Genomic DNA, 22,943 nt, shown 5'->3' on the forward strand with positions numbered 1-22,943 from the left:
CTCAGAGCCCCTTTAGATTCATAGTAAATTGTGCCCTCCCTTAAAACAATTTTTTTGTATCTTCAGTCCCCCTTTTGTCTTTTCTTCCATATTGCTTAAACCAATTTACGCCATCTACACCACATACAATTTTAATTCCACCTCAGACTTTTTTCTTCCTTTCATTCTCCTTTCCTTTCCGCAGAACTGCTTTTGCTTTTTTAATATAGCCTTTGGCTTAAACGTACTTTTCTGCATTCCTTCCTTCATTCCCTCCTTCCTTTTTGTCACACCTGTTTTTGTTCGTTCATCCTACATCTTTTCTTCCATTGGTCAAAGCAGCTTTTCTGCCTTCTTTCCTGCTTCCTTTTCCTGCTTTTTTCTTCTTTCCTTCCTTACTCCCCTCTTGTCTACCGTCCTATTTTTCTTTCCTCAGACCCACATGTCAGCGATGTGAAACAGAAAACACTTCAACTTTTGATGACATAAGTAGCTCTTGAGTGACTAACGTGGGAAATGTTGCACCATTCATCAGGTTTTGCCAGTGACGTTTTGGGTGTGGTTTCAAGTTTCTCTCAGCGAGTGGCTGGCGATGAACGTTTTGATCTGACTGTTAAAAAAAAAAAAAAAAGGAACTCACACAAGCTATTACCAAGACAACCTCCGAGCTTGAATTCTATTGAGCACAGAATTGTGCAGTTCCCACCAGGATGTGTCTGAAAATAGATGACCTATAGCTGCTGGGAATTAATTCTTCCACCTCATTAAGGCAGCTAATTTCATTTTGTGCCTCATTGTTGTACCCATTAATTCAGCCTGCTTTCAGACTATCATGTTGACATGTTTAAAAATTAACATTTAAGATACTTTATCATCCATAAAATAAACACAAAAAAATCATTAAACACTGTTAAATAATTTGTGCTCGACTCAGCATAAAAAGAAAACAGGTTCCTTCTAATGGTTGCATAATAAGCAAAGTTTGACAAGTTGTGTGACACTGCTCGTGTTATCCCCGGATTGCTGTCCAGTAGAAAAATTGTCACTGTTTTTTTTTTCCCCAATAAAATTATACACGCTAATATCAATTTATTCATTTTCTGACTTGTCTCCGTTTGGGTCATGGCTGAGCATCATCAACTAACAGAAGAAATGTATGCAGGACCCAGCAAAATTATTGAAACTGATAATATATCACACTTGTCCTCATTCATTTTTCACTGCATGCTTTTGGAACACAGTTCAGTTGATTTGAATGTGAATCCGAGCGTGACAATTGTTTCAGACAGGAAGGAGGCGTTTAGATTCAGTCATGACGGCGATGTTGTTGTGTTTTGACTCATTTCCTGCTGCTGTACATATTAGTAGGAATAAATTCAGAGGCAGATGTACCACAAAGTAAAATTTAATAAAACACTATAATACATAAGTGAGCATACATTCCAGTTCCTGACACTTTCCTGTAAATAGTTAAATCCTTGTATTTATTTTTAAAGTAGCAGCCTGGCCAGTTAGTGACGAGCCAACATTGAGGATTAGCGAGGTGAAATCAATACAGTGTTAAACGACGACGCGTGAGGAATACAATCCCTCTTACGACAGTGAATAGGTTCATAACAGCAACAATTGTCGTCCTGATTACAACTAAACCACGTGCAAGCCCCCGCCCCCAAAACCAGGTCGAACCCCGGACCAAGAGTAGCACTAGGAAATAGAAAACGTTAAATCGTCACATTATTTACGATGATGGCTCAGCATGACAATCATTCCATGTGCACGACATTATCAGGAAGTCTTCATTTGTCACCAGTGGGAGAAAAACTCAAACCTTCGCGATTACTATGACTTCCCTGTTGGTGATGTCACTCTTAATGTTCAAGAAAAAAAACAAAAAAACAAGAAGAGTGCAGAGCTGGTACGAGAGGGGCCTCAAGGAAGTCGGTCGTCGTCATCCACGTGAGAGAAGGTTAAAGTTTTTTGTTTTTTTATGCCTCCACACCTTCCAGCTCAGGGGGCAGTGGGGATTTCGGATGCTTGCTCTCGAAGTGCTGCTTGAAAGTTTTGGGGTCGGGCATCTGGGACTGCAGGGAGAAACACAGTCAGACCATATTACTGCAGGGACTGCCAACGTCAAACATATTCAAATATCGAAACTAGGAGGAAACAGACCAAATACACGTGTTGTGAACAACCCTGCCTAAATTTGAATAAAAATTTGCACAGTATATAAAATGGGGCTTCAGAAATCATGAATAATACGTCTCATATCTTTCTTATGCCTACACATACACAACCAACCCTGATATGTGACATTTTTAGCCCTGCTGTCATCATATGGAGGGTCAACCAGAGAATTAAAAACAGAACACTCACCCGGCACACAGCACAGGTAAAGACGAGCGCGGCCTTGGCCGCCGTCTTCTGGTCGTGCCCCTTCGCCTTCTTCATCTCGGCCTGTTTTTTGGCATTCTTCTGTTGCGCCTGGAACCTCTGATGTCCACGGGCCATGGTGGTGAAATCTAATGTCAGATAAATACAGGTATTGTTTATTATAATGAAAAAATGATTCACTACAAGCATTTTCTTAGTTCATTTATGCCAACTACATAAAAGGATGAACAATTGCTACTCCATTAAATAGTTGAGGAGTGGTGTGATAGTAACTAAGTAGTAGTTTCTGTCTACTTTACTTTTGAAAATTGTCGATAGGTGATTGTTAGTCTTTTGTTTTGGTTTTTTAATATTTTTGGAAAACAAAAGAAAACTAAACCTAGAAGAGTCCAGTTGCCTCGAGTCAACCTTTGTAGATTATAATGACCTACACAGACATAAAAATATATATTAGCAAGCACATTGGTATCGTGAGAGTACGTTAAAAATGACTCACGTAATTATTGATATGTGCCCTGCAATTAGGCTGTCTTGGGTGTGACCGACTTCTCTTGCCAAAAGTCATTTTAGGCGAAGACTGTACAATTGTCCAAAGGTGTGAATGTGAGTGAGAATTTTATGCCACTCGTTGCACTGCTACCACATTTACAAGTGCACAATTTTATATAATTAACAAGTAGTTGACCTACTAGAAGTTGTCCTTTCTACTACATGGCCTATAAACTGGATATAAAGGCGAAAAGGGCTTTCACCATGTGGCTGTATTATAGCGAACGTTCACCGATGTTAAATGGACAAACTGACCCTCATATCTTAAAATGGACGTTTGCAACCAAAAATGCTCAATGGTATGAGGCCTGTTTGCTCAGTCTATAAATAGTCCACCATCATTAGCCAGGAATGAAATCAGTCTTACTAACACAACTGATAAAAACACAATCAAGCTTGTCTGATACAATAGAAATATATTTCATTCACAATGTTACATTTAAACGAGTTAAAAATCACTCGTTTACACCTGTCATCTGCTTTCGTTTTTAGTGAAGCGCTTAGGAACATATTAGGAAATTAGTTAATATCGAATTAGCATTAGGCTAACAACTTGACGGTCAAACGCCGCGTGTTCTTACGAAATACTTTAATTGGATCATACACAAAACGCCTAACAATCTTAAAAGATAATCCATATGGACCCGATATGACAAATATTGACAACTGGGCACAATGGGGCAGTGATTGTAATGTGGATTAGCATTCCAGTTAGCAAGCCCCCTCTCATTCGGCAATGCGTTCGGCATGTCCTCGGCGCTAGCACGCTAACGCTATGCTATTTCGCATGTTATTGTAATATGAACTTACCTCCTATAAGTAGGTTGTAAGCCAATAAAGTAACGTGTCGTTCTCACGGAGCATAAACAAAAAAAACGTGACAGCTGCTAAATTCCCACTGACAAGATGACGTCGCTGGTAGATTCAAAGACTGTCGTAAATACAAAACTTAGAGATCCAAAAGTCTCAATTTAACGAGACAAAAAGGAAAAATATCATAATGTCCTCATATATGATTCGTTTTAAAGCCCTCTAAATAAATAAGACAGTTCTGTTTCACATTTACTCGCGCGTAAAACCACAATCTTTGCAGCTTTGTGGGAATGTTCGAGCGAGCATTGAAGTCACCATCGAGAGCGATGACTTTGGCGACGTTGCCCCCACGTGGTAGAATGAGGACGTTACGCATTTTCGTGCTCATTTTTACTACACAACACTGAATAAGATAAGCGCCGTTGAAAATGGATGGAACATTTATACGCCTAGGTTTAAAATGTGTTACACGATTTCTTTTTAAATGTGAATAAATGTCAAATCATTTAGTGTACTGGTTGAGTGCGTTACATATTGTGGTAAATGTAAAATTGTTTAGGTTAATTAATACACTCAATTCATAGGTGTGAATGTGATGGTGTTTTGTCTGCCTGCCCTGAAGTTGGCTGGAATAGGCCCAATTTAAACCATGATCCTAATGAAGACAAGAATCCAAAGCATAATCACATCATGTTAACACAAGTTAACTGAATCATGTCATGACTGAAATCTTATCCTGGTGAGAAAAGTATCCAGCCATCCCGCATGTCCTTATCACCTTCCTGCTTCTTTTTTTTTTTTTCCATCATAGGAAAAGTGAGATGAGCCTTTTGTGAATGGGGAAAGTGTGTGAGGGGAACGCCCGAGTGGCCCGCAGGCGCCTTCTTGCTGTTGTGCAGGGACTTGCTAGATTACAAGACCCAGGGTGGTGTTGTCAAGCCCCAGGGGGCCGGACAGCGTGAAAGCAAATCTTCCAGGTGTCAGAGAGTCAATAATTGCGGAAAATAATCTTGTTTGCAAGATCGGGGCGACGGCCGTTATTACTCATGGACAGCCGCCATACTTGATGTGGCAAAGTGAAGTTCAAAGCTTCATCTCATGATCTTCCTGAATGAGCACACATTCCCCATGAAGTATTTGTATTAGATTATGGGCAGATGTACCACATCCAATATGGCGGACACAGAGGTGTAGTAACAAGTCAAGCAGCTCAATTTAACCGCATGGCCACGCCGCCTAAATGAACACGAAAACGTGACATCTTTGCCAACAAACTTGGTGCATTTTTGTCCCTTTCAGAGCCACCTTACGTTCCCCAAATCCATATTACCACTTCAGCTGTGAAAGGCCACCCCGTCGCCCGGTTCGCAACCGTAAGAGGAAGCTGCCTCTTAACCGTCCTCATCTGACACTTCCTCCCCTTTCAGCCTGCCGTTTCCAACCAACCGGTTTTGCCACAATGTTGCCGGACCAGTCGAACGACGCAGCACGGCGCAGTCACAACAACAACAATCTGCCTGATGTGATATGCTTATGGATTGGGGTGGGTTGACTTTTGTGCAAAAAAACAAGTTAAATTATTTCAACAAATTAAATTGCGTATCTCAATATAATTTATGCTATTATTTTTTTTCGAATTGTTTATCGAATTATTATTTTTTTTTTATTGCTGTATATCACTCCAAACAGTAAACAAATAAATAAAATATTGATAAATAATACTATAAAACAGGAGTGTCCAAACTACGGCCCGGGGGCCATTTGCGGCCCGCCGTCCATTTTTGCAGCGGCCTGCGGCATATGCTAAAAATGGCATTGGACTCAGCTAAAATAAATTAACAAAAACAAAAATGTTTGGAGATGGTCAAAGTAAGAAGAGGGTGTCGAAAAACACAGGTGCCATTAAAGGTTATTTTAGTGAACTAAAACTAACGAAATAACTAAAACTAAAATTCAAAAAACAATATAGTTACCGAAATAAAATAAAAACGAAAATGCTTTTAAAAAAACGAAAACTAACTGAAACTACATTTTATGTTGACAAAACGAACTCTAAACTAACCATAATTACAGCAAACATGTCCTTCGTTTAATGCATGAGCCTTTGGAGATGATTTTAAATGTGATTTTTCGTAGATTTATTTTGAAATAAATCGGAATAATGACGTTTGAAAGTATGTCACACAAAAGTGACGTCATCGAGCAGCAGCCAATAGAAAAGCACCTTCAGATGACGTAACTCCCATGGTGTTTTTTTTAAAATATTGCGCACAAATAATACACATTTAAAAAAAAAACTAATACTAATACTGAAACTAACAAGCTAAATTAAAACTAAGCATTTTTTGAATAACTAAACTAATAAAAAATAACAGAACCACCCTGAAAACTAATAGAAACTAACTAAAATGAAAAATTCCAAAACTATAATAACGATACTGCCATATTACAAACAAATTGGTTTATATATTGTAGCATTTTTCTAAATATGCAAAAGCACAAATAAATTATTTGTCCAATTTTTAGGACTAAACACAATTATGTGGCTCTTGCGTCCTTCTGATTTTCTGAATGTGTCCCTCAAATTAAAAAGTTTGGACACCCTTGCTATAAAATATATGATAACCAGCTAAATTAATATAAAATAGATTTGAATGGAGCTGAGACATCTCGGTCGTGGCAATTTTGCTGCATATCTGTATGAAATATTCTCTCTCCTTCTGTCCATGTATAGGACAAATCGTTCCATCTCACCTGCCTGCACTCGTTCGTGGTTCTGGAACTGCCAAACGGGTTGGCTCCCAATCCAGGGGCCAAGTCCGGACAAGTAAAAAAAAAAGCGTCTGGTATGTAGGATTTTCTTTTCTTTTTTTTCCTTCACATACACAGAAGGCGGGACGAGGCATGGGAACGGGAATTCTTGAGCGTCTTGGCAGCTGATGTCTCAGTCTTGCCCGTGCCTGCTTGGAGTCGCAACGTTTCAACTGTCACAATGTCACATGGTAACAACAGAGTTTGAAATCGGGACCATATTGCGCACCCTTTTGTAATTGTGGCTGTGTTCAGAATTTACAATCACATTCAAACTCAAGTTAAATGGGAGTCAGCACTGACCTGCCACCTTTTAAAGTCACTGATTAACCCGAAATAAAGTTCAGATGTTCTAGGAGGCTTTTCCTGACATGCTTTTTTTGTTGTTGTTGCCTATCTATATGTTCTAAAAAAAAAAAAAATCAAACATTTGCCAGCCACTGGTTTACTATAGCATTTGTTATCAACACTTTAAGCTCCACCTCCCTCTCCTTGTGTTGTGTTTGTGGGCCGAAAAGGGACTCCACCTGTATTTATCGAGCACACACAACACAGAGAGCGCCGCACAGGCCCCAGCTGCTCTGCACAACAAATGAGACGAGAAGAACATGTCTGTATCGCGCACACATAAACACACGCTCGCACGGGGAATTGACACCACTGACGGTTAAACTGAACCTGGAATGTTCTTTTCCTTAAAAACAAAACAAAAATTTCCATAAACGATCACCCAGAGGCTTTCATATGCAAACGAGCGCCTGTCTCTTTTTATCCCGTCAACAATTTGCTTGCATCCAAACCGTTTTCACTTAACACTGAATATAAAAAAGTTACAGTATTTTTCCTGTTACTACTTCTCATGTATTGGTACTGGTGTGTAAACTTTAAATCAAAATAAACAGAGCTGAATTAGCATTGAGATGGTGATTGTAGGAGCCAAACATGCACCTGCATTGTTTGCTGTTGGCCTGACTGATTCCAAACACTGCGATGTGGTGACACAATGGCTTCATTAAAGGGACAATGGCATTGTGTCAACTAATGACAGGCCTCCTCCCTGCCCTTTTCCCCTTTAGTCTGACGGGGTGGGCAAACTTTTGAGCCCAAGGTCCACGTTTTGAGTTTTACAACGGGTCGATGGACCTGAATTTATTTATAATCAATTAATCAATTACAGTATAGCGGATATATATATATATATAAAAAAAAAAAAGGTCTACACAACACCCTATTCAAATATTTGTGATAAACCATGACAAACCACTTCAAAACTGATATAGTTTTGATGTGATGGCTCCCACTTAACATGAGTTTGAATCTGATTGGTTCATTCTAAACACAGTCCCAGCACCAGTTTTCAACTAAGTAAGCAACTCAGGGACTGTAACTAAGTAACTGTAAATATAACTACCCAACTAATTGCAACCTTTAACCATGTAACTGGAAATATAACTGCACCTAAGTAATTATGACTTTTAACCATGTAACTAAAGAAAACACACCCCAATTCAAACATTTAAATTGGGGTTTGTAGACGTTTTATATCTTTGGATTTGCTCAAATAATACATGGGGGAAAATGGTTTACTTTAGTAATATTTTTGTATCGTGTGTAAAATGTTTGTATGTATTACCTATTATGATAATTAATTGATTTATTTTGTGTTATTTTGTTTTATTTTTGTTTTTATTTTGTTTTTATGTTTATTCCATGTAGCACTTTGTATGCAGCGATAGTTGTTTTAAAGTGCTTCATAAATAAAGTTGAGTTGAGAAAATAATGACTTTTTTTTCAAGTTTTAAGTTATTTTTTTTGTAAGTTTCAAAATTTCAAGTTATTTACAGTTAATTTATAACGTTAAGGTTGACAATTTTTTTTAATACATTGCATATATTTAATTTTATATTTATTTTATATTTTAATTGGTTAAATAAAATGAAGTAAATCAGTTAAAAATACTTAAATGAAAGAAATGAATCGGAAAAAAAATATCCAAACGAATGTTCAGTGGTCCATTTGTATCGAAGGAGAGACGGGACCTTAACCTGCTCTTCCTGGACTCTCAGCCAATCAACAGCTAGCTCTCTTCACCCCCCGCGGGCAGCCAATCAGCGGCGACCTCACCTTCCCCTCGTTCGCCTGTGAAAGAATTTCCCAAAGCTGAGCGATTAAGCGACGCCAAATACAAATACCGCCGCGTTGACGTGTGTATGAATCATGTTGACATCGTGATAAGGTGCTAAAGTTGACTTTTGTGTACGGAAAGGCAGCCGTGGGAGGGTCACTAAACAAAAAACGCGGGATTTACCTGCCGGGAAGAGAGACGAGAGGGTGGCGGTGCGGGGCTGACAGGAGGAGGGGAACTTAAAAAAAAAAAAAAGCAGTCGGAAAAAAAGAAAAGTGGACTTACCTGTACGCCAACTTCTGCCAACCCGCTCCCTCTTATCACCTGCTCCGACTTGAAAGTCCAGTTCCACCAGGCACCAAGCCGGGGAGAGGAGGTGAAAATATGTCACAGGAGACAGACAAGTAAGTGATCACGCCCTCGGAGACGATCTTTGATACTCGGCCCGAACTGGGGAGGGGGGTCCCACTTTCCCCCCCCCCTATCTCGCTTTGGACTTATTTTTGGGGAAATCATGAAAAATATTTGTTACATTTGAGCAATAGTCGCTTATTATAGTCATTTTGCATCACTTGTGGGTCTTTGATGATGTAAAGTGAGAGAAATGTAAACGAGGGGAGCTTGTTTTGGATTCGCCGTTTTTTGTTTTTTTTTGACCAAAGGAAATACCTTCAAACATGCATGGACTTTATTTGTATTTTTTATTTTTTTTTAAAACTTCAATATTTGCATTTTGCATGGCACTGCAGGAGCCCAACGGCCTTGTGTAAATATGCACATTAATAGCGGGTGATTATTCATCAAGAAGACTAATAGTAATGACATGGCGTGTGCTTTAAAGCCTCTCAAACTTTTAGTTTGAATTCTTTTTCATTTCTATATGTTTATAAAACTTAGAATGTGCAATTTTGGCATTTGATTTGACTTTGGTCGTTTTGTACATGCATTTCCTCAGCTATGTACATTGTATATGCACTCTTCACGTGTAAATGTCTTATTAAGTAATTGGTGATTAAATTAGCTTGATTTGATTAATGTCTTTTTGTCTGCAAATGTATTTTATTATTATTATTATTATTATTATTATTATTATTGGTTCTGCTAATTACGTACAATATACCTTATAACCACTTGACTAGGGTTTATAACTTTGGCTAAATAGATTTATTTTTTATTTTTTATAAATTTATAAAACTATAGACAATTTAATTCTTACCTGAGTAATCATTTAAAAAGATTTATACATTTATAGTTAATTTTGCTTGTTTGTATTTTGTAGATTAAAATAATAATAATAACAAATATAATAATAATAATAATAATAATAATAATAATAATAATAATAATAATAATAACAATTTGTAATATATATATATATATATATATATATATATATATATATTTTTTTTTTTTTTTTTTTTTTTAAAGTTACATTTTGTTACTTTAACCAGAACCCCATTGGCGTTTCTAGTCCATTTTTATTTTATTTTATTTTATTTTTTTAAATACAATTTTATATTGGAATTATTAGTTAATATTGCACTTTATAAAAAAATATTCTAACATAATAATGCAATTGCCAATACTACTATGTTTAGGTAATATTTCATGTTATATTTTGCAGAAGAGTCTTTTTTTTATATTTATAAAAAATACATGTAACAAAGTGTTTTACTTATTTTAAAAAATAAATCTAACCTAACTACTAATTTTATTTAGCAAACCAAACAATGGTACATTTCAGCTTGATGTTGCATGCATCCGCCATTGTGTATTGATAGAGCAATTTAAAAACATGACATCAAACAAAAAAGTTGAACAAAAGTAACAATCTATCAACAATGAAACAAGAATAAACATTAAAAAAAATAATAATAAAATAACAGCCATTATTCATGCCAGCAAACAGTGGCCAGGTGGTTGCCATGGTGATGTATTAAAAACAAAGATTCATTAAGAGACATAGCAAATGGATCAGTTGTTGTGAAGCTTGCGATATGTCCTGCTCATGCTGTTTGTCATTTGGTTGAAGTGCTATCAGAAGGTGTGTGCGGGCCAAGGCGCGACCGCCAATACGCATCGCACCTTGTGTAACATTTGCCGGGCACCGAGTTGACAAGCGACCAAACGAAAGATGTTGTGACAACACGCCTGTTTAACCACTTTGTGTCATCTCTGCTCCTAAAGTGGGCCAACAGAGTAGCAAAGGCCCTCCCGCTAACATAAGCCTCTTGCATGTGACATTAGCCCAGAGAAAAGATTCGAACCCGCAACCATTAGAGTGTGACAACTGTGTCGCTAAAGTGTCCCTCTGATGATGATCTCTTCTATGTTGCTCGCCAAAACAGCAGCAACTACTGAGAAACAGTCTCTCACATGATACTTTATATTTGCAGCCTGCTGTTCCACCATCAGCCTGTAGGTGGCTTAATTCCCCCGATTACAACCTCTTCCTGTTTCATTTAAAAGTCAAACTTGGCCCTCGTTGTGAAAGCTTTGCCAAGCTTTGTTTCACGAAGTGACTGTGGCATTCTATGTGGTGCCCGCCCAGCAAACGTCTGGTGGTGGTGGTCCCCAACGAGAGCTCCTTCCCGACGGTGCGGCGGGCGTACACCAGCGAGGATGAGGCGTGGCGCTCGTACCTGGAGAACCCGCTGACGGCCGCCACCAAGGCCATGATGAGCATCAACGGCGACGAGGACAGCGCCAACGCGCTGGGCCTCCTCTACGACTACTACAAGGTCAACATTTTCAGTTGCGTTGACAGCTTTAAGTTCACATAAATGGTGGGAGAAGTTTTCAAATGACGGGGTGTGTAGACTTTGTATAACCACTGTCAATTATAATGTCCGTCCTGGTTGCCTTCCAGGTTCCTAAAGAAAAAAGACTCCTGACCACTCCCAAAGTTGCGGAAATAACACAAGAGCAGGAGAAAAGGTTGGCAAACACGCTAAATGGCTAAACAAATAGTCGCGTTTTGTTTCCGGCATCGCAGCTCTGTGTTTGTCCAGGTTGCCTAGCAACCCCAACGAAACCGAGACGTTGGACAACCGCGTCCAGGTCCTCAAGTCGGTCCCCGTCAACCTGTCGCTCAACGCGGAAGGCGCGCCGCCCGAATCGGCACCGGTGAAGGCCGAGTCCTACGCGCCCGTCTACATGACGGCGGGCGCCGGGCTCCACTACCGCGTGGACGGCGAGGAGGCGTCCCGGGTGGTCTACGAACAGAGCCCCTATGAGGTGACCACCGTCAGCCACAGTTCCTACGTGAAGGAGGACCAGCGGAGCCCGCCGGACAGTCCCTTTGAGGAAGACGGGGACACGGTGAGAAATGACTCAGTCGGGAACCAGCTCAAAATGGCTGCTTCAAACCAAAATGGCAGACTCCCTGTTCAGTTTCAAGCATGGGTCTTTCAGACTTTTTCAAACATCCTGTCATGATAGACATGTCCACCAATTTTGGTGTTGATTGGTAAAACTGGTGATGGTGATGACACCAACCCAAGTACTACTATTTGCTCAAAATGGCTGCTTCAAACCAAAATGGCAGACACCCTGTTCAATTCCAATTATGGGTTTGTGAGATTTTCTCTTGTGTCACCAAAATAAACTTGTCTACTAAATTTCACGTCAATCACTTAATCTGGTACGAGGGGCTCTTTTAACTTTCTTTTAACTTTTAACTTTATATAAATCTCTGTTTCGGTCTTTTTCTTGCCAGAAGTACCACACGCCGTCCTCGCTGGCGTCAGACGACTTCTTGTTCCACCATGACGGAACGTAAGTCACGCAGTTTGTGCAAATGAGCCACCCTCTTTTTGTTCCGATTTCTGACGAGTCTCGTTGATGTCGCTAGCGAGAGCTTCCAATACACGCTGGACGCCACCCGCTCGTTACGGCAGAAGCAGGGCGAGGGCCCCATGACCTACCTGAACAAGGGCCAGTTCTACGCTGTCACCCTCAACGAGCTCAGCGCCAACAAGCGCCTACGACATCCCATCAGCAAAGTGCGGGTGAGTGCCCTTTTTGCACCCCGTGTAGCTGTACAAAAACGTAACAATGTTAATGCCTTAAAGTTGGCTGTAGCAAGTTTTTCTTTGACCAGCCAATCAGAAGACAGAAAAACGCTGACATCAGCGAGGGAAAATTTGAAATCTGACTGGTCCAAGGAACCATCCATTTGCTAATATTGTTAGGGCAGCGGTATCAATTCTAATTTCCTCAATCGATTCAATTTTGAGTCACAAGAGTTTCGTTTGATTCAATTTCGATTTTTTCCGATTCAATTCGATTCACTTCAGCTCAATCCGATATTGATTAAGCATGGCACATTAATTCTTCTTAACTCATTCACTCCCAGCTATTTTCACTGAAGCAACTGGATTTTGACTGATTTTGCAAGGCCCACAGAATATTGTGTCTATTGATATAAAAAAAAATAGAACCTACCAAAAGAAAGATTAGAGTTTCTTCTTTCATCAGAAAAGAAGTACATTTGTATCTGTTTCCGTTCTGCAGCAATTAGCATTAGCATATAGCTTTCCGTTTCATCATTATTCACAAACCTGTTGAAAACGCTGGCAAAAACAGCTTGTTGCAACGTGGCCCTGGCTGATCTCTTATATTCTGCTGCCACCTGCTGGCCTTTTTTGTAATAACTACCATTGCTTTAAGCGACCTCTTCAGGTCAAAGGCTGCATCAAAGCCTTCTGTGTGCTGAAACATAAAATAAATAAATAAATAAATAAATAAATAAATAAATAAATAAATAAATAAATAAAATAAAACGGATAAATACGTTTTCGGTAGGGAAGAACAAAGTATTAAAAACGTATTTACACGTTTTTAGGTTTGATAAAATCTTGATAAAAACTCCACAAATATCAATTCCAAAGTGAATTTTTCTGATGATTGAGTTTATTAAAGAAATTAAGAACCTGTTATAATCACGAATTCAATAATTGTAAATATGAATGAAAAAAGATTCAGAATTTTCTTCAAGTGCAATAAGTCACGTCTTTCATAAATGTAAGAGAACTTATGTACATTTCAGGAAAATGGTAAGGTACAAAAGAAATCTGCTTTTAAAATTCTATTTTCTTAAGAATTTATGGGGAAAACAGATATATAAAATAATCAATTCATGGTTTTATGAATCGATATCGGGCTTGAAAAGGAAAATTGATTCAATATTGATTATTTGATTTTTTATTTTTTTTTAAACCCAGCCCGAATATTGTTACATGGGCCAGCAGTATTGATTCTTTGGATCCTAGGCAGATTGCATTGGCATGGCAACACAATGAAGCTGAAATCTGATTGGACAAAAAATAAAACATCCGCATGCATGTACTGCAACCAGAAATATTGAGATTTTCTACCAGCACAGCTTTTAATTGACGTCCAAATTGTCTTTTGCCCCCTCCCCATTTCACAGAGTGTTATCATGGTGGTGTTCAGCGAGGACAAAAACCGAGACGAGCAGCTGAAATACTGGAAGTATTGGCACTCCCGGCAACACACGGCCAAGCAAAGAGTCCTGGACATCGGTGAGATGTGTTTGATTTGTCTTTAATTCCGATGCTGGAATGCACTTAGCCCGTAAAAAAAAAAAAAAAAAAAAAACACACTGAGAGCAAACAAGCCCCCACCCTGCTCAATTCTTGCTGGCCTTCGGGCTAAACAGCCACCTTGACACACTCACCCGAAGGAGAGTGAATCGTTGCTGGAACAATTCCACTATGACTTGTTGACGTATGGTTGAGAGGCTTGTTTGTGTGTTTGACAAGCTCGGGCCTGCTAAGCCCGCGAAACTTTTCGCAGTATGTGACACACATATGCACACACGCGGCTTGTCAGGACAGGGAACGGAATGTGAAGACGCACGGTCCGTTCAAAATAATGATTTTCCTCATTGATATCATGGGGAGATTCATATTTGCTCATCATTTGGCGGTCAACACCTAGGCAAACGCACACACGTTGGCACACAATCGTTGACTCACAATACTGCGCAAGTGTGTCAACATATTAAAACAAATACGCTAACGTAGAGTAAATATGCAATAACACATTTTTCTGGCTTTTTCATGCAAATGGAAATAAATATAAAATAGAAAAAGTGGTGAATGCATTTTTATATATATATATATATATATATATATATATATATATATATATATATATATATATATAAATGAATCAAGTAATTCATCTCAAATTTTTATTTGGTACTTTTTCATGGTGAAAATTCTATTAATATTGAAATTAAAAAAATAATAACATTGAAAATTAACATAAAACATTTTTAAATAGAAAGAAATGTAAAAATTAAGATAAATATGTTTACTAATATAATTTAACTCCATCACTCCCGACTGTTTTACTGGATTTCGGCTGATTTTGCAAGGCCCACAGGATGTTGTGTTCTATTGCTGTAAAAACATGAAACCTACCATAAGAAAAATTAAAGTCTCTTCTTTCATCAGGAAAAAAGGTATATTAAAAACCTACGTTTCATCATTATTCACAAATCTATTTAGAATTGTGAGTAACTGAGCTTTTTTTTTTTTTTAACATGGCCCTGGTTGATCTCCTTTGCTCTGCTGCCACCTGTTGGCCATTTGTGTAATAACTACCTTTTTTTTCAACAGTTCTTTGCAGTTGAGAGGTTGCATCAAAGCCTTCTGTATGCTCTAGCATAAAAAAAATAATAAAAAAAATCCTAAAAAAAAACGTACAAATACATCTTTGGGACACTTAAAACATTTAAAATAGAACGTATTTATACGTTTTTTCGAGCAAATGAGTTAATAACCTGTTTAATTAATTGAATTATTTTTTTTTTCTTTTTGTTTTGTGTTAAATTTTTAAAACTGTTGCAGAAAAAAGTCTTCAAACAATGATATATTTGTTAAAATGAACATTTTTGTATTTTTTTTTACTCATATTTAATATTATAGACAAATGAAATGTAATATAATTATTTAGCATATTTTTTTAAATAATCATTGTTTAAACTAGTTTTAAAAAAAAGGAAGGGGCACTTTTTGTCATCTTTATCTAGTTTTGAAATAAAAGTGTCCATGAGGAAAGAGCAAGTTTCCGATTTAAAATATATGTAAAATAAAATAAATAAATACAAATATTTTTTTTTAGAAAGATAAAAAAAAATAATGAAATAATTCTCACATCCAACTAAAATTCGGGTGTAAACATAGCATTGATTGTCAGGAAGCATCCATCCAGTCAGTTGGCTAAATCACGGGTGACCCTGCACCCTTTTCCCCTCGCTTGATGCAACCCGAAACCGGCAGGAGATCTGATTTGAATAGCAGCGGAGGATGGTGTGTGTATGTGATGTGCAGGTGCCTCGGGGCCACGTCACAGAATACATGAACTCATTTAAAGGGGCGTGGGTGGTGGGGATAGGTGGGGGGTGGGGGGAACTACTTGTTTCCTGTCTCCATTGTGCACCTGTTGCGGAACAAGGAAAGACTTGCATACATGTTGATTCCGTCACAAGATATAATCGCAGTCCCCAGTAGTGAAACAGTTGATTTGTTACAAATTTTTGTGTGCAAATGCTCAGTCACCACTTTCACACAAAGACGCTGCAAAAGTGCCACATCAGAGACAGCTCAGTGTCCGGCGTCGATTTGGCTTTGCATTTCGCACAGACACCAGCAAAAGCAGGATTTTGCTCCACTTGTAAAAGTGAAGCCGTCACAGAAGAGAGGGCATTTGTCTGCCTTTCACACAGACACCAGCAAAAGAAGGATTTTTTTTTTTTATTCCGCTTGGAAGTGTGAGCCGTCACAGAAGAGAGGGCATTCCTGTGCCTTTCACGCGGACACCGGCAAAAGCACGATGTTTCCAAATCTAACAACTGCTGCATCGCCACCATCTTTCACACAGAACCCAGCAAAGGCAGGATATCACTACACATGGGAGCGAGAGCTGTGACAGAAGACAGGGCATTTTCCACCTTTCGCACAGAACCTGGCGAAGGCAGAATATTAATGCAGCCGCAAATGTGACCTTTCATACAGAATGTAGCAACGGTAGAATATTACCACAACTGCAAAAGTGACTCATCAAAACCATCTACCTTTAACACAGAATCCAGTAAAGCAGGATTGTGCCACGATTTCAAATAGTGCTGCATCTGCGCCTTAGCAGAACTACATCTTGGTCTTTTACACAGAACCCTGCAAAAGCAAGATATTACTGCACCTGTAAAAGTAACTCATCACCCCACCTTTTGCACAGAACCCAGCAAAAGCAGGATATTAGCACAAATAATAAGTGAGCCCTGCATTTAGTCACCATGACCTTTCACACAGAACACAGCAAAGGCAGAATATTGCTGCCACTGTAAACAGAAAAGACCCGGAATTCATCCGCCTGTTCTCACAAAACCCAGCAAAGGTGTTGCTTTGAACTGTAAGAAACTAGCTTTTGTTTACAGGCAGTGTGAAAAGGGTTACTTGCTCGTCCATGTAAGAGCATTCCGGAGACACCCCTGTTTGCTGTCCGACCATCAAAAGGTCTCCTGAGAGGCAAAATATTCCCTCTGGCGGCCTTTTTGAAGCCAGAGTTTGCTTGTTCAGGCCAGATAAGGCTTTATCTTCCCAAATTGAAACGTGCGCCGTTGGATTGCTTATCAGGAACAAACAATAGCTACCTGCTCGTGACTTTTAATGACCACTCTGTGCGGTTTTTTTTTTTTTTTGTAACACTGTGATTCTTCTCCCAGCCGACTACAAAGAGAGCTTCAACACCATCGGCAACATCGAAGAAATCGCCTACAACGCCATCTCCTTCACGTGGGATGTCAATGAAGAGGCCAAGGTAAGAAAAATGGACATTTAAACTGTGGGGGAAAAAAATGTTTCTTGCACTTCCCAACCAATCAGTGGACGGAAAAATACTGACATCATTGAGGGTTAACTAGCAGGCCCTGTGGGGATGAATTTGAAATCTGGTTGGTTAAAGAAACAGTCCCATTGCTAATGATAATCACATTTAAATTGAGAAACATAAACACATAGAGAGGCTGAAATCTGATTGAACTGATAAAAATTCTACATCTATGTATTAAAAGTGGCACATCCAAAAGAAACGCGACAAAATTCACATTCTTAACATTTGAACTCCCTGCAAACCGGTCGGATATGTTTACCCATGCCGGAGGCGTGTCGGGAAATTAAAAGCAGTGGGACAGGTTTTTTTTTTTTTTTGCTGATTTGGCTGTTGGCAATCAAGCCCGAAGTGGACAAATGCCAGAAGAATTGACTCATTGGTAGTACAAACACTAAAACGCGAGCTAAACGTGGTGAATTATGAGTACTCTAGAGATATAGTGCTTTATAGTAATCCCACGTGAGTCTAATTGGCCATTCATACTGTTTTTGGATTGGAATTAGCAGTTAGCATGCTGTTAGCAATGGTAACAATGTGTGGGACATGCATTTAGACTGGTAGCAACAAGTGTAGGCCTACCAGTCTATAACCTTGAACAATCTTACTTTACATTTAAGTTTATATTTAAAAAAAAAAGAAAGAAATAAAAGAAAAATATGTGAGAGAAAGAATACAGCATTCATGTGATAAAATCACCCAAGACATTATGGACCTTGGATATATTTACTGTACTTATAGGTTATACTAGTGTAAAAGTGTAGTTGTAAGGCTACCATTAGCAATGTTAACTCATGGCTCAAGAGTCTTTAAGCACCACTATTTCACTTTATTCGCCGATTTATGTGAAAAAAAAAATGTAAGTCTCCAAGCGTGTTTGTTTGCAAGCACAATAGTCTACCATTCAACACAAAAATGCAGATATTTGAGCTGACGTTATTACTTAAACCCACCCAACAACATTCATCGTAAAGGCACCAACTAGCTTGCTAGCATAACTCAAGTCCACAAAAATGCTTTTTGGTGAAACATGAACTCACCCAACATTACATAATCAATCCATCACCCTGGACAGGTTTATGTTGTGGTATTCTATAAAAAGAAGGTTCTGCCACTTAATTGAAGTGTTAAAAAGTGTTGTCCTGAGGCTAACATTTGCATGTTCGCTCATAGCTAGCCAAATTTTGAAAAAAGACAAACACACAAATTAGGTTTGCGTCAACAGTGTGTTCAGACGTCACTTTATAATCTATCAATACAGAATAAGATTTAATCAATTTAAATTTAAATTTAAATGAACTCTTTACCGTTAGCATGTACCCTGTGGCTAAAGAGGCCAGCATAACCTAGTGGAGAATTGATTTTTCTTTGCTTTTGAACACTACTGAAGAAAAAAGAAGGTCTGTAAAGTATTAAAGGTCCTTTTTTTTTTTTTTTTTTTTTTAAACAGCGTAATCGTGACATTTGAGACTTTTACATGAGCAGCACACAATAGCAAGAGGAAGAACTGATTACTACTTCCTGTTTATTACAATAACACAAAATAAATGGGGCAAACTCCAGCATGATTGTGTACTATAATGTGTGTGCGTGTCCTTAAAACAGAGCCCGTTTGAACTCTCGGGGCGTCTAGGGGCCAACATACACACGCCAATGCCCTTCCACACCCTCTCGTTTGTTTTGCCCTCTTTTTAGTGAGTCTCTGTGTGTTAACTCTTTTATTGCAATGGGGGACAAAGAGTTGCTGCTGGAGGAAATCCAAGATGACTCCTCTAGGCCAATATTGACTTTTCCTATGTGTACATACACTATACGTAGCCTATATGTATTTTTTCTTTAATGTGCACAGCCCATTAAGCCTCCATATACAATGCAGTACAATTGTATGATATGTAGTTATTGCACATTGCTTCAGTGTGTTCTAAACATACCTTGAATATTGTTTTTTTTAGGTGTTTACATTGTAAACACAATATGTATGGTTAAATTCATGTGCTGTCCGTCAGATCTTCATCACGGTCAACTGCCTGAGTACGGACTTCTCGTCGCAGAAGGGCGTCAAGGGTCTGCCCCTGATGATCCAGATGGACACGTACAGCTACAACAACCGCAGCAACAAGCCTCTGCACAGGGCCTACTCGCAAATCAAGGTCTTCTGTGACAAGGTCAGGCACCAGCCATCCTAACACAGGTTCATATCCATCCATCCATCCATCCATCCATCCATCCATCCATCCATCCATCCATCCATCCAATACTCTGGTGTCTCGTCCCGACTAGGTTGGATCATGGCACAAGTACTCCCTCTTGTGGTCATTCATGTTCACACCACATTTCGTCTTCACTTTCTTGTCGTTTTATTTAGTTTTTTTTTTTTTTTTTTTTTTTACCTCTTTCAGGGAGCAGAACGTAAGATCAGAGATGAAGAGAGGAAGCTGTTCCGCAAGAAATCCAAAGGTACTCAGTCTGAGTGTCACAATAAATCTAACCTTATGAGAATGTTTATTACATGTATTTATTACATTTATTACATGTAAACAGAAACTATGAACCACTTTTTCTTGGTATGCAGGTAAAGATGGCGGCGTGGGCGTGATAACGGTACCTAAAAAGTCGGACACTACGTATTTTAAGACCATGACAGACCTGGAAGCACAACCGGTCCTCTTCATCCCTGACGTCCACTTTGGAAACCTGCAGAGGGCCGGACAGGTACGGTACGCTGCAAATGTGGAATTATTATCAACTAATTTCAAATGTATGAATACATTCCTGAATAGTTAGTAAGTAGTAGTTACTAAGTAAGTATAAGTAGTAGTAGTAATAGTTCTGTTTCATCTGAAACAGACAAAATGACCTAGACACATTTTTGGTAACTTAAGTGGGCCTCGCTGGCAGCACTTAAGAAAATATTGAGCAAAAAAATAAATAAATAATAAAAATAAGGAGTTATTGAATTAGAATATGTAACAAAATCAATTTTTTCAGGTGTTCACCTTCAACACAGAGGAAATGGAGCGAGAAGGGTGAGTGTGCCCAAACAGGAAGTGTCATTTACATTAGCTCAATAGAGATATGCAAATGAGATCCGCTTCACAGGAAGCGTGTATGACAAACACGACAAATAAATATTATGCATGACAATGTCTGCATCAGGAGCGTGCTGGTGAAGAGGATGTTCCGGCCGTCGGAGGAAGACTTGTGCCCGTCGCCGCAGAAGCAGGTCAAGGAGGAGGCGCACAAGAGAGGTACCATGTGGCAGCTGTACCTAATATTGTGGCCTGCCACAATATTAGGTAGTATTACAATATTATTTTATTATTATATTACATTATATTAGTATTATTATAGTATTATTATTATTATATTAAATATTATTACAATATAATAGTACAATATTAGGCCCAGGCCTCCATTTTATGGAACGCCGTTGAAGAAACTATTTTATAGCCGTCATATCCACACATACAAGTACAATGGCGGTGTCCATGCGAGCACTAGTAGCCTATTAGTAACACCAAAATGTCCTAGTTTTGCCTCACTAGTAAAGTGATTGTCCTACTAATATACAGAATTTCAAAGCGGTGTGAAAAAAAAATTACTAGTATGACAGTGGTTGTACTAAAGCACAAAACTGTTTTGTTAGTGAGGATAAAAACTGTGTATTGATACATTGACCTTCACCTCGATATCAAGGATATCAAATAAATGTTCATGCGGCTTTGCGTAAAGCGCTAGTAAGACAATTCAGTGCACTAGCAGAACAACTAGTAGAATGACTGCGTCGTCTTGTCCCGCCGCAGTGCTGCTGTACGTCCGCAAGGAGACGGACGAGGTATTCGACGCGCTCATGCTCAAGTCGCCGACATTGCGAGGCCTCGTGGACGCGGTGAGTGGCGGAGGCCATTTTGTTTGCTGCCTCTTACTACATTTTTTTTTGTTTTTTTTGTCATGTCAGCATTTCCATTTGCGTGGCAGATATCGGAGAAATATGGCGTGACCACTGAGAAGATCGCCAAAGTCTATAAGAAAAGCAAAAAAGGGTGAGACTAAGATAGCAACCATTGTATTTAGTAATAGAAAAACTATAATCGTTTTTTTCCCCCCCTTTTCTTTTTCGAGCAGTATCTTAGTGAACATGGACGACAACATAATTGAGCACTACTCCAACGAGGACACGTTCATCCTGCACATGGAGAGCTACGCCGACACCTACAAGGTCACCCTGACCGAAATATGAAAAATTAAGACTGTGAGCTACTCTGGCACAGAGTAATCATCGCTGGTCCTTAAAGGCAGAAATAACGGAGCCCATATTCACGGATCCACTGTATAAAATGTCGTCTCACTGTGTACATACTTGATTTGTATTGCCAAACCCTCCAGCCATTGTGAAACCATGTAGCCTTAATTAGTTCTTTGTTAGCAGCTTCTTTGCATGCCCACCTTGATTTGTTTTCATTGTATTTTAGTTGTATTATTTATTTTATTTGCAGTGTATCTTATGTATCCATCAATTTCAAGTACTTAACATTTCAGCGATTTTGCAGCAAATCGTCCTCGACAAGAGCCCTCGTGTGACTTTTATAAATAAATACACGTCAACGTGTATTAGGAAATGAATAAAAGCAAGTGCCATGGAATGTGCTAGTAACTCATCACCGTTGTCATTGCATGTTTGACAAAATTCTAAAAATAATCCATTTCAACCCAATGTGTGTATGTATATAGAAACACTGATTGTTTGCCTTTCACCTGTAGCTTCACTTGGGTCAGAGGCGGGCGTCAAGGGCCGAAGTCCTGCAGGTTTTGGAGGTTTCCCTCTTTCAACACAAGCTGATTCCAATCAACAGGATCGTTATCAGGCTTATGCAGCGCTTGCTGATGAGCTGATGATCATATATCAGCTGCGTTGAAGAAGGGAAAAATCCAAAACGGCCCTCGAGGACCGAGATTGCCCAGTCCTGACTCAGGTAGTTTTTTACGCCTGCGCCCTTGCCGCCTGCGTTGTGGACGCTAGCTAGAAGCTAACGATTTGAGGCTAACACCAATCGCCCTCAGACTTAATAGATTCATATCAGCGTGAACATGAGTAGCGACACAGTGGAGGTTATCGGCACGATTCGTCAGATTATTAAGTTCAGTAATGCGTAGACAACACCTGTGTGGTAATGATAACTTTATTTATCACAAACCAAATGCCACGATGACACTTTACGGCACAGGCTGTGTCGTTACGCTACTGTTGTCATCCTTGTTCGTAATGCGGCCAGCGGCCTCTTGTGGCTTGTTGAAGGGTGAGTAATGTTTTTTTTTTTTTTATTTGTATGTCGTCCTTGAAAATATGTCTCTAAAG

General features: G+C 39.0%; 2 protein-coding genes across 11 annotated transcripts; one reads left to right on the plus strand and one right to left on the minus strand.

Annotated features, from left to right (window-relative positions):
- Positions 1–1,368: 1,368 nt before the first annotated feature.
- znf706 (zinc finger protein 706) lies at positions 1,369–8,886 on the minus strand. 6 transcript variants are annotated; one of them, XM_077506148.1, is made up of 4 exons: positions 8,852–8,886; positions 8,583–8,682; positions 2,353–2,498; positions 1,369–2,060 (listed from the first exon to the last, which is right to left on the minus strand). In XM_077506148.1, exons 3-4 carry the CDS (start codon positions 2,485–2,487, stop codon positions 1,965–1,967), a joined length of 231 nt encoding a protein of 76 aa, XP_077362274.1. In that variant the 5' UTR covers positions 2,488–2,498; positions 8,583–8,682; positions 8,852–8,886; the 3' UTR covers positions 1,369–1,964. The 6 variants fall into 6 exon arrangements, with proteins under 6 accessions (XP_077362274.1, XP_077362276.1, XP_077362272.1 ...); XM_077506150.1 differs by having other exon boundaries at positions 8,589–8,682; positions 8,852–8,881; XM_077506146.1 differs by lacking the exons at positions 8,583–8,682; positions 8,852–8,886 and adding exons at positions 2,750–2,797; positions 3,730–4,100.
- Positions 8,694–22,245, plus strand: grhl2b (grainyhead-like transcription factor 2b). 5 transcript variants are annotated; one of them, XM_077506129.1, is made up of 16 exons: positions 8,694–9,072; positions 11,220–11,409; positions 11,538–11,605; positions 11,680–11,989; positions 12,387–12,445; positions 12,522–12,678; positions 14,103–14,214; positions 17,424–17,518; positions 19,594–19,752; positions 19,987–20,044; positions 20,160–20,299; positions 20,576–20,613; positions 20,744–20,835; positions 21,391–21,476; positions 21,566–21,630; positions 21,713–22,245. In XM_077506129.1, the coding sequence occupies exons 1-16, from the start codon at positions 9,053–9,055 to the stop codon at positions 21,825–21,827; spliced, it is 1,764 nt and encodes a 587-aa protein (XP_077362255.1). In that variant the 5' UTR covers positions 8,694–9,052; the 3' UTR covers positions 21,828–22,245. The 5 variants fall into 5 exon arrangements, 4 of the variants coding, with proteins under 4 accessions (XP_077362255.1, XP_077362256.1, XP_077362257.1 ...); XM_077506130.1 differs by lacking the exon at positions 8,694–9,072 and adding an exon at positions 9,081–9,457; XM_077506131.1 differs by lacking the exon at positions 8,694–9,072 and adding an exon at positions 9,081–9,434 and having other exon boundaries at positions 11,220–11,454.
- Positions 22,246–22,943: the final 698 nt, after the last annotated feature.

The sequence above is a fragment of the Festucalex cinctus genome, chromosome 19, assembly GCF_051991245.1.
Source record: "Festucalex cinctus isolate MCC-2025b chromosome 19, RoL_Fcin_1.0, whole genome shotgun sequence".
NCBI classification, from domain to species: domain Eukaryota; kingdom Metazoa; phylum Chordata; class Actinopteri; order Syngnathiformes; family Syngnathidae; genus Festucalex; species Festucalex cinctus.

Excerpts from the sequence above, each read along its gene's own strand:
- znf706 (XM_077506148.1), bottom strand. The coding sequence starts at position 2,487 with ATGGCCCGTGGACATCAGAGGTTCCAGGCGCAACAGAAGAATGCCAAA. Across the intron at positions 2,061-2,352 it reads TTACCTGTGCTGTGTGCCGG|TCCCAGATGCCCGACCCCAA; the intron begins GTGAGTGTTCTG and ends TTCTCCCTGCAG.
- grhl2b (XM_077506128.1), top strand. The coding sequence starts at position 9,346 with ATGCATGGACTTTATTTGTATTTTTTATTTTTTTTTAAAACTTCAATA. Across the intron at positions 11,410-11,537 it reads TCCTCTACGACTACTACAAG|GTTCCTAAAGAAAAAAGACT; the intron begins GTCAACATTTTC and ends GTTGCCTTCCAG. Across the intron at positions 20,300-20,575 it reads ACCTGCAGAGGGCCGGACAG|GTGTTCACCTTCAACACAGA; the intron begins GTACGGTACGCT and ends CAATTTTTTCAG.